The 14,499-nt window shown below is 38.5% G+C and overlaps 1 protein-coding gene across 3 annotated transcripts in view; it reads right to left on the bottom strand.

Annotated features, from left to right (window-relative positions):
* Window positions 1–6,367: 6,367 nt before the first annotated feature.
* The window catches only part of VMP1 (vacuole membrane protein 1), a 138,919-nt gene continuing 130,787 nt past the window's right edge, over window positions 6,368–14,499 (bottom strand). For all 3 annotated transcript variants that reach the window (XM_020991832.2, XM_020991833.2, XM_020991834.2), the window contains 2 exons: window positions 10,229–10,331; window positions 6,368–9,078 (listed from right to left, as the gene is read on the bottom strand). In XM_020991832.2, the coding sequence (XP_020847491.1) occupies window positions 8,935–9,078; window positions 10,229–10,331 (247 nt within the window). In that variant the 3' untranslated portion in view covers window positions 6,368–8,934. The remainder of the gene's footprint in view (window positions 9,079–10,228; window positions 10,332–14,499) is intronic.

Below are 14,499 nucleotides of genomic sequence, written 5' to 3'. Positions count from 1 at the left end.
AAAAAATTCCTTATAACAAATAAGCAAAGTTGAGCAAAACAAAACCACACAGTGGCCATGGCCAAAAATGCATGCCTCTTTTTATACCTTTTTTTTTAAAATGACCTCTCTCTCAGAGGTGGGTAACATGCTTCATCATAGGTCCTCTGGAGACAAAGCTGGTCAGAGTTCTTAAGTCTTTCAAAGTTGTTTTCCTTTACTATTTTACTGTCCTTGTAGAAATTGTTCTGCTAGTTCTGCTCGCCATACTCTGCATCAGTTCATCTAGGATACTCTGAAATGTCTTACCATTTCTTATCACGTAGTAATATTCCATTATATTCACACACCATAATTTGTACTGCCATTCCTCAATTGTCTAAGAGGCAAAGGTACTCCTTAGAATCAAATCTCCTTACCCATCCCCCACATATCTTTTGCTTTTTTTTTTTTAAGGCAACTGGGGTTCAGTGATTTGCCCAGGGTCACACAGCTAGTAAGCGTTAAGTGTGCTCTATCCACTGTGCAACCTAGCTGCCCCCCCCATACCTTTTTAATCTTCCTTCAGAATCAGTAAGTTCATTTTGCTAGCAACTATTCATTCACTCCTCAATACCACCCTCCTTCTTAACCCAAGCCCAGGGCTCTTTTTTCCTGCTTATTTCCCTATCGAGTCTGGTGCATCTCTACACCAAATTATGTTTGTGTGTGCATTCAACACTTCTTTGTCCATTTCAGATGAAGTACATGGGATGTCCAACTCCCCCTCACCCCTGTCTCCATATTTGTATATTTCTCCTCTCACATATTTATGAGAATTAGCAGGTTTTATTCCCTTCTCCTTTTTACACCACTGTATTCTTCCTTCTCTTTCTGCTTTTCAGATGGGTAGAACATCAGCAATCGACCCCCAGCTTGTCTGTTTTCCTTATTTAATTCCCTCAATACCCTTTGAAGACATTAAGGTTTTGAAGGGACATTTGTTTCTTCTTTCCCTATTAAAATGCACCATGATACAGCTTCTTCCAACTGCTTGAGTAAATTCACCTTTCTAGGTTTCTGCAGACTCACGTATTTCTTTTTCCAAATTCCTTCTCAGCTCTGGTCTTTTCATCAGAAATGCTTGAAAGTCTTTTATTCCATTAAAGATTCATTGTTTTTTCCCAGTAGTATTATACTCTGTCCATTTTGCAGGATATGTCATACCTAGTAAACCAGTATCTTTTGCCTTTTGGAATATTTCATTACAAGAATTTCCTGGCAGAAGCTGCCAGGCCTTGTGTGATCCTGACTATGGTCCTTTGGTACTTGAATTGTTTCTTTCTGGATGTAATATTTTTTCTTTGACATGGGAGCTTTAAATTTTGGCTATGTTGTTCTTGAGATTTTTCTTTCTTTTTCCAAAAGGTAATTAATACTAGATTCTATCTTTATTCTGTATCCTGATTCTAATAGATCTGAAAAAATTTTCATTTGTGATTTTTAAAAATAGAGCATCCTGGTTTTAAGTCATGGTTTTCAAAGAGTCTAACAATTTTCAAATTAACTCTCCTTGACCTGTTTTCCGAGTCAGTTCCTTTTGATATCAGATATATTATTTTCTTCCAATTTTCTTTTGATTGTCTTAATATTTCTTCTCTCATGGGATTGGAGATTTCTGTTTTGTCTAGTCTTCAGGGATTCCTTAAGGTAAGGTTTTTCATCTTCTCTTTGATGTGATTTGTTCTTATTCTTTTTCCTCATTTTTATTTTTTTAACCTCTTGCTTCATTTATTCTAGGTGTTCACACAGTCCTTGTGGAGAATTCTGTCTTTGTAGTGATTACTCTCTCTCTTCTCTCCTTTTTAGCAGTCTTTTAGTTCTACAATAATCTTTTATACTTACAGGGGTTGGCATACTCATCTCTCTAGTAACAGTGTCTAAACTGAGGCTCTGTCCTAGTGCCAGTAGATACGATGGTTGGGCCTGCTTGGCCTCTCCTGGCTCACCTGGGTCCCTGCACTAGTCTTCACGTCCCAGGGTGTTTGGTGATTGCTTCTATCCTTTGCTTTAAGAATTTTCCTACCCATTTTGTACAAGTTTTCTCCTATTCTCCTCTAATTTGTTTTATGATGTGTTATTTTAGGTTTAGGTAATCTACCCATTTGGAGCTTATTATGGTATATGTTAAGCTCCAAATAGATATCAGATAGATGCAGCTGGTGGTTCAGTGGATAGAACACTGGGCCCGAAGTCCGGAAGACATGAGTTCAAAAGCAGCCTCAGATACTTCTTAGCTGTATGACCCTGGGGAAGTCACTTAATCTCTAATTGCCTGATGAAATGGATCTACTGGAGAAGGAAATGGCAAGCCACTCCAGTATTTTTACCATAAAACCCCAAACGGGATCATGAGGGATCCAACATGACTGAAAAATATGGTCTATCTTATGTTAATTTAAACCTAATTTCTGCTAGATTGCTTTCCTGTTTTTCCAGCATTTTTTTTGGTCAATTACCAGTTGTCAATAACCTTGGGTTTATGTAACACTAAGCTAATACATTCAGTTGCCTCTGGATCTAACCTATTGTTACACTGATCAAATTTTCTTGCTTTAAACTGGCACCAAATAGTAGAGCCTGCATTCTGCTAATGCCATGCCCCTTCAACTCTACCTTTTTCATTATCTCCCTTGAGATTCTTGCCCTTCTCTAGAGTAATTTCTTTATCGTGTCTAGTTCTATAAAGTGACCCCTTGGTAATATGATCAGTATAGTACTAAATATGTAAATTAATTTAGGTAGTATTTTCATTGGATTAGGATGACTCAATATCTTTTATTTCTGTAAAGGGTATTTTGTAGTTGTCCTTAGTGTGTACTTAAGTCTTTTCAGTAAGAATGACTGATTTTTTAATGAATCTTCCCTTAATATTTTACTAGGTTATTGAAAGGATAAAATAACAAATGTATGTTTGTACATGGTGGGAGGAGGAGAAAGAGAAGGGGAACAACATAATTATTGCAAAATTAGAACTGAGAATCCACTTGTCTGCTCCTCTATGAAGCTTTAGTACTGAAAGACTTTTGGGATATCCTGTATATAGGAATGGTGTACATCCTAGCAGGGTTTTCCCAACTCTGAAATTCTAAGGAAAGCACAAAATCCTGGCATCCATCTGACAAGCAGAGCCTCAGATGACCTTATCTCAGAGCCAGTCAGTCCTCTTCTCCCCTATTAGTAACGGCAGGGCACCACAGTTTCCAAGTTTAGGATAGCATAACGATCAGCACCGAGGGAAAACAGAGCCAAGGTGGCTTGAGTAGAGAATAAAAGGAGAGTCAGATCATGAGTTTAAGGAGAGGCTGGCTTAACTGGTTGTTAAAAAAAGATTCTAATAAATATTGATAAACATCAGATGAGTAGTCAAAAGGCAGCAAAATGGAGCTAAAGGAGAGGGGAAAGGCCCCTCAGAATTCCATGGAGAAGGTCTTTTTTGTTTGTTTTTAAATAACCAGAGGCAGGGCTGTGAAAAACACAATTCTCCCTGGGATATGTGGGCTGAGCTCCAGGAGCTCGGCCAAGAGCTGCGAACCTGAGCTGCTTGTTTAAAGGGGTAGGGGAGCCAAGTAAAGCTGACAAGAGGCTGAACCAGTCATTCCTGAAACTCCAGGGAAAGACCTGCCCATCGGGGCACCCCCCCCCCCCCCGCATTAAGCAATGGTGTCCAGCTGGGTCAAAAGCTGCTTGAAGCAAGGAAAGAGAAAGCTTCCCCCACGCAGAGAAAAGGCTGAAGGTAAAGGTTAACTTTTGCCCTGCCACATTGAGGGGGAGGGCAGGTAGGCGGCTCGGTGTGAACTCTTTCAGTGGGCCAGGCTGTAACCCCAAAGTTCATAAGAGCCATTCATTCATAGTCTCCTTAGTTTCTTGGGAGCCTCCTAGTATCAGTCATCACTCTCTGACCAGTGAGTCCATCATCTACTTTGAACATTCAATTTTCAAAGCCCAATTCAATTCACTGAGTATTAGATGTCTACTCTTGTGTGGTCATTTACAAGATTAGGGGAGGGGAATCCAGTGAACCTGAGTCCCTACCCTCAAGGAGCTTACCTTTGGCTAAGGGAACAAACACATTTACAGATAACAAAACACAAGGTGATTTCAGAAGGGAAGAGAATACTAAAGGAATCATGATTCAACCAGAGCCACTCCCAAGAAATTGGGAATACTCTTTCACTCCCGATATCATAACTGAGCGCGCGCGCACACACACACACACACACACACACACACACACACACACAGAGTCCTTCCCTGTCCTTTGACTCACTTGGAAAATGTTTTTTAACAAATCGGTTGCTCAGGAAGTAGCTGAGTGGGACACCTTGGGCTGGTTATTTATCAAGGGAATTTCCTTGTACACCCTACCGTGTATAAAGTTATTCCCCTTCTGGTTCTCCGCCCTTAACCCAGTCAAAGCAGTGCTGTTCCTACTCTATCTCAAAAACACACCAAAGCCATCTTCCTCGAATCTGACTTGAAGCTTCCTAAACCTACGAGAAGCAAAAGTACTACCACTGACTTGCACAATAATAACCGCAGAACCAAGCAACCTCATGATTTTTAAACTTCATTTTAAATTATGAGGAACAGATGTCCAACATTGCAAAAGCGGTGGATAACCTGTGGATCTGGCTGACGAGCCTCCCTCTATGCTGTTTTATTCCTGTTTCCGCAACTGGCTGCTTCCCATTCCTATCGACTTCCCTTTCTCTGAGCTGAGGCTTAGGATAGCATCCTCTTCATCCCTCTAATCCAACAGTTCTTAAGGAATCAAGTATGTCTGGTTGGAGGGTGGGGGCAATTTAAAAAATTTTGACTCATCATGTGTCAACAACCACAAAACAAACTGTCCAAGGCTACTGGGTCAAAAGGAATGAGAAAATGGTTGGCACATAACTGCCACAAAGCACAAAGCGTTTCTAAAGAGATGAGTAAGCAGCCGCCCAGGAAAGGTTTTTTCCTCCAATCCCTCCTAGGAACATTGTAAGAATATGCAAATACATGCAGGTTATTTGTTTAAATCCAATGTTTTACCAAACAAGGCAAACCAGCTATCTTAACTAGAATTTTTATTTATTTATTTTTGTGGAGAAGCAGGAGAAAGGACCTTATCTGACCATCTCACAATGTTTTCTCTTTAAATTGCTTCTACGGAGCTGAATTAAGAAATACTTACCATTGGAAACTCAGAACTTTCCTAAAAGGAGGTTGTAAACAAGAATTGGATCTACCTGCTCTAGGGAGCAGAGGAGGATATTAAATCTCTGTGGTTGTACAGTGATGTCCAACTCTTTGTGACCCCATTTGGGATCTTCTTGGCAAAGATATCGAAATTTTTTGTCATTTCCTTCTCAGGCTCATTTTATAGTTGAAGAAACTTTGGCCAACAGGTTTAAGTAATTTGCCCAGGGTTACATAGCTAGTAAGGATCTGAGGCCAGATCTGAACTCAGGAAGTCTTCCTGACTCTAGGCCTGGTGCTCTATCCACTGCATCACCTAGCTACCCTAGTAAGTCTCTAGCCTATGTGCACAGGCAGGACCCACTGGCTCTTAAGTATCATAATTTGGGTTCCTGAAAGAGGTGTTTTAAATGGATTTGTCCCTCAAGAATCAATACTTTTCTTCTTGGTCTATCACTTCCTTGTACACAATACACAGCCTCTGGCCCAATCTCATCTTCTAGGGATATGCTAGAAAAATCACACCATTTTATGTGTTGAGTTCAAGTCTACAAAGGTTGCTATTCTGTTGTCTTTCAAACTTTTAGGAATATATGCAAATGATTTGGTTTACATTTGGCACTCTTTGGACCAGGCCAGTGGAAGGCAAAATAAAGGAAAATTCAACTCTCACACTGGGAACCTGTAAGAGTACTAGATAGGAATTTATCTCAAAATGTGTTTTCATGAGTTTTTGTGACTGATATGTCCCCAAAAAGTTGAATCCTCACAAAAGTCCAATTCCTTAGGAAGTCTTTCTTACAATGCCACCTCCCCCTCACTATTCATCTACTCTATGCCTTTTGTCTGTCCCCATTTATTTACATGGTGTTTCCCCCATTACAATGTGAGCTGTTTTTTGTTTATGAATCTTAAGAGCTTAGCACAGTGTTTTTAATAAGTGCTTGTTGACTAACAGTATTTTTCTATAAGTGACTTCTGCTGCATTGGAAGATGGGATGTTATTCTCTGTGAGGATATTTCTCTGATGTGTCGTTTTAATACTTAACATGTCTTAACATGACATGACTCAGACACTTGGGGCATGAACAGAAATTTGATGCATGGAAAAGAACAGGAATGGAACAGACTTGATATGAATGAGTCACAAACAAATTCCCACAGATACTGACAAGTTCTTATTTTAATTTGTACAGATATAAAGACATCCATTTGTAAACCCATTCTTCCCACTAAGTCAGGCACCACTCATACACAGAAATCCTCCACTGCTTGCTAAGAAAGAAAATCCAGGGACCACTTTTAATTTGTCTACTTTAGTGGACACAGGGACATCTGATTATTTACAGATGATTATGCAGGCAGCAGCTATTGCATTCAAGATTGATTCATTTGGATTATCCATAAGCTGAATCATCTAACAGTTTCCATGCAGGTCTAGAAAACAGAAAGTTGTCACTACAGAATTCACCTCAAACCCCCCACTGATGTGTATAAATGCAAATGGCATGATTTCTTGCCTTCTGAAAGCACACTCAAAATTCAGATGAATGAGACTTCAAGGGCTAGAAAATGTTTTAGTAAAGAAAAAAACTACCAGAAAACCCAAGTCACTCTGAAGAACAGGCTTATTAACAGAGTCACCAAACTCTGAAATGTAAATCAAACAATGGATCAAACCTGTAAATCAAACCTGGAAAGTAACAACAAAAATCCAAATCTTCACTTTTATAGATAAAAGTTGAATCCCTATTGTTATGTGACTTTGGAAAGGTCTTTAACCTCTCTCTGGCCCTCAGTGATCTGACATTACAGTTCTGCTCAACTGCTCTTTCTAGTTCCCATGTGGAGTCATGATATCCCTTTGGATCGAGTTCTTTAGTGCACCAGAAGATCTCTTTAAGACCCAATGCAAAATTACACTTTTAAAAAATTCCTTGAGGGGGTGGAGGAGGAGGGAAACATGCACAATAAGAAAGCAATAGCCCTTCTAAAACCACAAACTTAATTTTGGATATTCAAAAAAGAAGCTATCTTTTTGCATAACAAACCTTTTAACTTATTTACTGAGTTGGGTCATGGAAGATAATATCAAAAATCTTCCAAATCTGTCTCCCTTTATGCTGCTCCACTGTGGCACCAAAATGTTGCCATGTACTCAAGTCCTGGATTTAAACCATGATGCTGGTTGATGTTTGAATGGGAACAAAGTTTGATGTGGATGGTCTGATGAAAGATACCAAAATGTCAGACAGCCCATCGACTGCTGTTGCCATGAGATCCAACAGTCAACATCAGTCTGATAAGCTATCCGACAGGATGGTACAGCCATGGAGATGTCACGGACGACGATAGGTACAAAGTGGATATTCAAGCAGGATTTGATGGAACATACATAAACCAATATCACTTGAAATGAGCCTGAGGGAAAATGTGACCTGTCGGCTTGGTTAAAACCCAAATTCTGTTCTAAACAAATACTCCAGATTGTTTTTCCTAAAGGAAAAAAGAATGATCATTTCCCTCAAAGGTAATATGAAAGGACCAGGTCTCATCTGCCAGAAATCTCTGGAAGCAACATCATACAAATCGAAATAACTAGAGGAGGGAACAACTTCATGGTTGTTAGAATCAGAGCTTATGTAACTTTAAAAAAATCATAGTATAAGTGTGACATTTTAAAAAAATGAAATAATTCCTCTTATATGGTCTGATATCATGAAAGTAAATCATGCCTGTTAAACCTGACACCTTTTTCTATTTAAGTAAATCAACAGACAACTATTTCCCAAACTGCCAACCAAGATTCTTTGCAAGGCAAAGTTCCTAATTTGAGCAACATTCTTCTGGCCTACAATTTAAAATACAAAAGGTATCAAAGCACTGGGTTTTTCTCTTGGGTTAGTTGGAGATATCAGACACAGAGATTGCAGGCAGGACAAGGCAGCCAGTCAAGTGGTAAAAGCTAAAAGACAGTGAAAAAAAAACACTCAAGAAGACAGACACATTTCTGGAATGATTAAAGATGACTTTATAAAGTTTTTTTCTTTTTTGGTGACTTCATTCTAAATATACAGAATAAAAAATGGTGCCAGCTCATTTATGAGGCACCAGCCAGATTTTGTTTACACTGTCTTAAAATGTAAAAGGCACCCCAAAGGTGTGCAATGCATCATAAAATGACATTTTTTTTTTCTGATTGGGTGAGGAGGGAGGGCTGGGCAGGATGGAATATGAAATATCATCATGACAGACATGCAAGACTGTTATCCAATCTATTATCATTTATATACATTTTGATGATTTAGAAAAAGAAAATGTCCACTTACGCCAAGCCAAATAAACTTAATATAAAAAATTTTTTTTGAGGGAGGTGGCTTGAAGTCTCTAATTATACGCCGTGCATTAATTTTGGAAGTAACTTAAAATGAAAGTAAATGCCACACACCATCCAACTCAGAAAACCCAACTCAGACTGAATTAAGAAGACTATATATATACCTTACCTTTACATAAAAATCTGTCAATGAAAAGTATGGACTAATTGCTTTCAAAAACAAAATTTTTCTTCACTCCCCCCGCCCCGGAAAAAATTATTGGTTTGGAAAATGGTTGAAAATAGTAAAATTTGTAAATTGTAAACCATTTCCCTGTTTACAATAGTGCCAATTTAAGTAGACCCCATCAATTATAGTTTCTGTGAATGAGCTTGTTAAATTGTATCTCTTGGTCTCATTTGGTTTTTTCCTCTGAGTACATTTGCTGCTGGATTCGCTTGGCATAGCTTTGTGCCATGGAATTGATGATGGATAGGATGAAGTAGCACACCATGACAATGACTAGGTTTTCAAACATCCAGGATAACCAGTTTGCCCCCTGTAGGAATACACACAGAAAAAAAAAGCAAGAAAATCCTTGTTAGTAGTAGTGGAGGGCAACAGAAAAAGAGTAAGAACTCTGAGCCAACCTTTCTATAATCATGACCACTGGAGCAACCTGAAGTAGGAACAGATACTAACTCATTACCCCTCCTGGGCTTGTGTCTACATGATCACTATTTAGGCCTTCTTATACCCAAAGTGACTGGCAAGGCCCTGAGCCTAAAAAGGCCTACGATGACCAGCAGCCACATGGCCAAAACCTTAATTCTGCTTGTATTAACTTGTTATTGGGTTGGGAATAAGCCAAGTGTGATGTCATTTTGTGTCATTCACTAAGCAAATAAGTCGCCATTACTTTTACGTAGAATAGTTCAATAATAATGGAGTATCTGCAACTATAAAATTGAGGAGATTGTAGGGTTTTGCTCTTCAACATTTCTTTCCCAGTAAAATGCTCAAGTAGACTTTTAAAAATATACTTTAAAATATCTAGTTCTGTCGAGTGAGGGCAGCAAAGGACAACATGATGATCCCTTCAGATGCATTAAATACAAGTTTTTTTCCTCATTTCTAGTTCCTGTTCTGTTCAGTCATCCTCTTTTATAAGAAGTTGGGCTTTTTCCTTCTAAGAATCACCAGTGTGGTTCTAGAAGCCAAAGATCAGAATCTGGCAGAGCTTTATGATTTATATTATAATCAAGGACTTGGTAAATTAAAAATCTTTACTGCTTCCTTGTCAGCCAAGGAGAACATTAAAAATAAAACGAGCCATTTTTATTAGTGATAAGTTATATTCAACACATTACTACCCAAGGTGTGGATTTGTGTAATGTATTCAGAAAGTCTAAGACTTAAAAAAAAACACAAATAGTTCTACTAGAAACAATACTAATTTACATATTAAGAGCAATCATAAATTCAAAATTCAGTTTGTCAAGAAACCTATATGAGATAATAGGAATTCCTAACCTAGTTTTAGGCAAAGACGCCCCATACTAATTACTCTGAAACAAGCAAGTAATTTTTTCAGTTTAAGAAAGATTCAAATTTTCTCCTTCCTATTAAGGAAGAAGCATTAAATGCCAAGTTCTGATTAAAAATGCTTTGGCAGAGGTAAAGAGAAGGGAATGATTTGAAAATCTCACCTGCGGCATACCCTCCTCTGTCTTGTGGTGAAGCTTCTGTCGCTGAGCCTCCAAATACTCTTGGAAAGGTTTCTGCAGAGAAGGACCTAGACTGGGGACAGCCCTGGAGATAGGGGACAGCCCATGGAAAGGAAAACATTTGGGAAGAAAGCAGAAAAAGAATTTTTAAAGATCCGCTCTACTTACCACCCAGGTTTAAAAAGATCAAAGGAAGGAAAAATGAAAACCATAAAACATAGAAGAAAGATGAGTTGAGAAAAGCCAAGATACAAAGAGCTGGTTCTACAATCTATAATCTTTCTGGAGAAGAAAACGCCTTCCTTCTAGCTTCCCTTCCCCACAAAAAGGGGTGAGAAAAACTGCTCCCAGCAAAACTGATTGTGAGAAAGAAGGAAATGCACACTGGGAGCACATTCTAGTCTAGTCTAACACTGTTCCTGCTGTTTCCTGAGAGAGAGAGAGAGAGAGAGAGAGAGAGAGAGAGAGAGAGAGAGAGAGAGAGAGAGAGAGAGAGAGAAAATCAACTGAAGCTCCTGGCTGCTGTGGTACTGAGAATAAAATGAATGACTTCTGAGAAGCCTCACATTTATCACCACCAGTTCCTGTAAGAACTGGTTTGAACCGATTAATAAGGAAATGACTTATGCTTGTGTCATCCTCAGTTAAAAAAGAAACTGCCCGCCCTCTCTCAGACTTGCCCCATCTTCTTAGAGGGGGCGGCCCTTTTCTCAAACTAAGTCCTTATTAGGACAATCTGTGCGTCATCCTTATTCAAAAAGAATGCATTAGCAAATTTGGGAGGCACCTCCCACTAGTCAGAAGTCAGTCATTAACAAAGGAACAAAGAAGGAACTATGAACCTTGAATCACTCCATGCTTTATGGTGGATGATTTGCACAGAAACTACAGTACATTGCTAAACACCTTGTTCTGAGATGACTGGGATAGTGATCACCGATAAGTTTATGTACTCTGAGCTCCCTCTCACCCATAATATGTGGAAGCAGTGCTGCTAAACCGGTTTAGCAACTATAGCTACCCAGTTCCTATTTAGTACATGCTTGAGGGCATTTTTAAAATGGTAACTTGGGGTCACTCGGAATATAAAATATTCCTTTCTTTTCCACTCCCCCTCTTTTGGTTTCCAAGACAAAAATAACCTTTCCCTTTCCAGAGGAATAGGCATTCCATTATACATTTAAACAGAATGTCCAGTGCTCTCCCATCTGGACATTCTTAGTAGAAGTATCCCTTATTTTCTAGACAATTAACCAAAAGGTGTGGAAATTAGACATGACTAGCTGTATTTCATCTAAGAGGGAGAAAAAAAGCCCTTTGCTACCACTGACCAAAAGGCAACACATTTCTAACAATTCTCTTAATCCTGTGCTTACTTCTTCTTTGATCTATACCTACTATCAAACAATAAGTATTTACTGAGCTTCTACTATGTGCCTGGCACTATCGTGCTTTGAGAGACTGAAAAATTGAGAAAGACACAATCTCTGCCTATAAGGAGAATTCAGACTGGAAATTTTGTTGGGGGAGATAAGCCACATTCACACGAAGCATTTCACGAACAAGACATTATGTAACATAGTTCTGAGCAGTACTGTATAGGTAAAGAGGTGTGGGGAGCATACAAGGTGCTGTTTAGCATTGACAACAAATGCAGATAGAATTTGAGAAGGTGGAACTTTGAATGGATGGATGGAAGGTGGAACTTTCTCAGAAGGAGAAAGAGCATTTATAAGGAAGGTGAAGAGAATAGCAAAGCCAAGGGATGGAAGGGGCAGTGGCCTGCGTGTGTGTGTGTGTGTGTGTGTGTGTGTGTGGTGTGTATGTGTGTAAATAACCAACAGAAGATTGTGTGCTGATTCATTCACTTATTCTCTTTTCTGTCCCCCTTGGACAGTAGCTTTTAAACCCTCCTTCCATTCAGTTAGCTACAACAGAAGAGGACATAATCTGACTGAGATGATCTGCTCCTTTATCAGCAGTAACTCTTATTACAATGACAGAAACTGTATGACTTTTCCTTCTAAGAGGGTATATTTTTCCTCGGGTGAATCAAGTAATGGAAAACAACCCTTCCTTAAATAATAATGCTTGTGGGACTCCAACAGCTCATTAGTTTACACATAAGAACAAACACACATATGAAAAAGTAATTCCAACAAAATACATGTATAAATGACTTTGAAAAACTGAGCCCTGTAAGGATTTCCTTTGGGAGCTGATTCACTGGCTTAAAAAAAAATCCTACTGAATGACTCGCAGGCGGAGTCGTTCTAAACTTTGGGGAAACCCAGAGGAAGGAGATCATTTAAGGAGAAAATTATAAACCAAGACTGAATGCTAGGAAAGGTAAAATTATCAAATAGACTTCTTTTTTTTTGGGGGGGGAAGGTGGGGAGACCACACTAGGGAGATAGAAGGAAAAGTACACAGAATGGATAAAAATCATTTAAAAAATAGGGCTAAGTACAATGTTTTACCACATCCAGAGCTATATTAAAGTGTGGCATTCACAGAACATTTTAGAAACATTTGGAAGAAACATATTGGGCCCAAAAATAATTAAATTTTCATGCCAGGGGTACTGTATATGATTCTTTTTGGGGAGAGGGTAGGTTATTTTAAAAATTCTGGAAAAACCCCTTAAACTCCTAACTTAAAGCTTTCTTGTTAAGTTAATAGCCAAATCTTCAATACATAAATCTAGAAAGAATGAACTGAAATGTCTACTTAAGCTATTAGTTGTTGACTAACTTCATACACTATTTCACCTTGCTGATCCCCTTAATCCCTTGGTTAAAATTAGCTAAATAATTTAACACTGAAGCTGATTACTCTCATTTTTCATGATCTTCTCCCTACAAACAACTTGAGTTAAATTCCTTAGTATATCAGCAGCACTTCTGCATCGATGTTTTCTTCATTATTTTAAAAGCTATTTTACTAATAGTCTAAAATTACATTATATTACATTAAAATTACATTAAAATAGCCTAAAATTACAGCCCCCACTCCTAAGGTGTTATTTAGGCAAACAATATACTCATTCTCAACCTCTTCCTTCCAAAGTGATTGTGAAGCAGCAAATGGAAGCTGAACTGAATAGAAGGATTTTAGGGGTTATGGCTTTAAGACTAACTGAGAGTAGAAGTTGAGTTTGCTTATAAGTAATTTCTATCAGGTTGCTGTTTGAAGTTGGTTTAGGGTATAGTTCAAGTGACATTCTCTAGGGAACCTTGAACGTGTCCGCTAGGGATGAGAAGACAACCCGCCTTATTACATGTGGGTGAGTTAAACCCTGTATCTGTCATCAAGAGGCGGTTCTGAGACAAGGAAGAAACATACAGTCTGGAGAAAGACACACACAGAACTATTTTTTGGTTATATGTTATACTAAAAATACACTTAAGCCACCCTTGCAAATGACCACTTGCCCTGGAAAAGCAACAATTAAGGAATGAGCAGGTTTGATTTAATTTATTTTATTCCCCATGTACCTTCCTAGGCTAGGAAAATATCTTTCAGATTAGTAAATTTTTAGTTTGGGCTTAACTAACCATGTTTGATAAATTTACCTCCCTCAGTAAATATTCCTCTAGTTAAGTATTACAATGGTTATTCTTGACTATTTTTTTAATCTTAAATTTTTAAAAATCTCAATCACCACCACTAGACACCCAAATACAACATATAGGGCTTAAATCTGGGAAAATGTTTTTTTTTCCTCATGCCTAACACCTAATTATCTGATAAAACAAATTAAAAAACAAGACTTCCGTGGAAACATTTAGGCTCTGTGATATTGATATGAAGTGATCTTTGGGAAGAATACTGTAATTCTTCAAGAGGTCCACCCATTTTCGAACTTTGTCTACTGCTGCTCAGGGGTTTTTTTTGTTTTTGTTTTAGGCAATTGGGATTAAGGGACTTGCCCAGGGTCACACAGCTAGTAAGTGTCAATTGTTCGGTCTGAGGCTGGATTTGAACTCAGGTCCTCCTGACTCCAAGGCTGGTGCTCTAACCACTGCACCATCTAGGTGCCCCGTCTTGCTCAGGTTTTTGATACATACTACCCTCTGCTTGTGGAAAACTGTCCTCAGATACGGAAAATTCATTGTTACAAACTCTTTCCATAGTTGCTAATTGTTACTTAAAGCTTACATTATTCTTCATGCCCAGGAAAGGCTGAAAATCTTCCTGAGAACTATTCACAATTGGCAGAGGTTGCATGGTGAGTGGGTGGAGTGATTAAC

The sequence above is a fragment of the Phascolarctos cinereus genome, unplaced genomic scaffold, assembly GCF_003287225.1.
Source record: "Phascolarctos cinereus isolate Bilbo 61053 unplaced genomic scaffold, phaCin_HiC Scaffold_5;HRSCAF=322, whole genome shotgun sequence".
NCBI lineage: Eukaryota > Metazoa > Chordata > Mammalia > Diprotodontia > Phascolarctidae > Phascolarctos > Phascolarctos cinereus.
The sequence above is the reverse complement of the archived record's forward strand: the minus strand, read 5'-3'. Positions and strand labels throughout refer to the sequence as shown.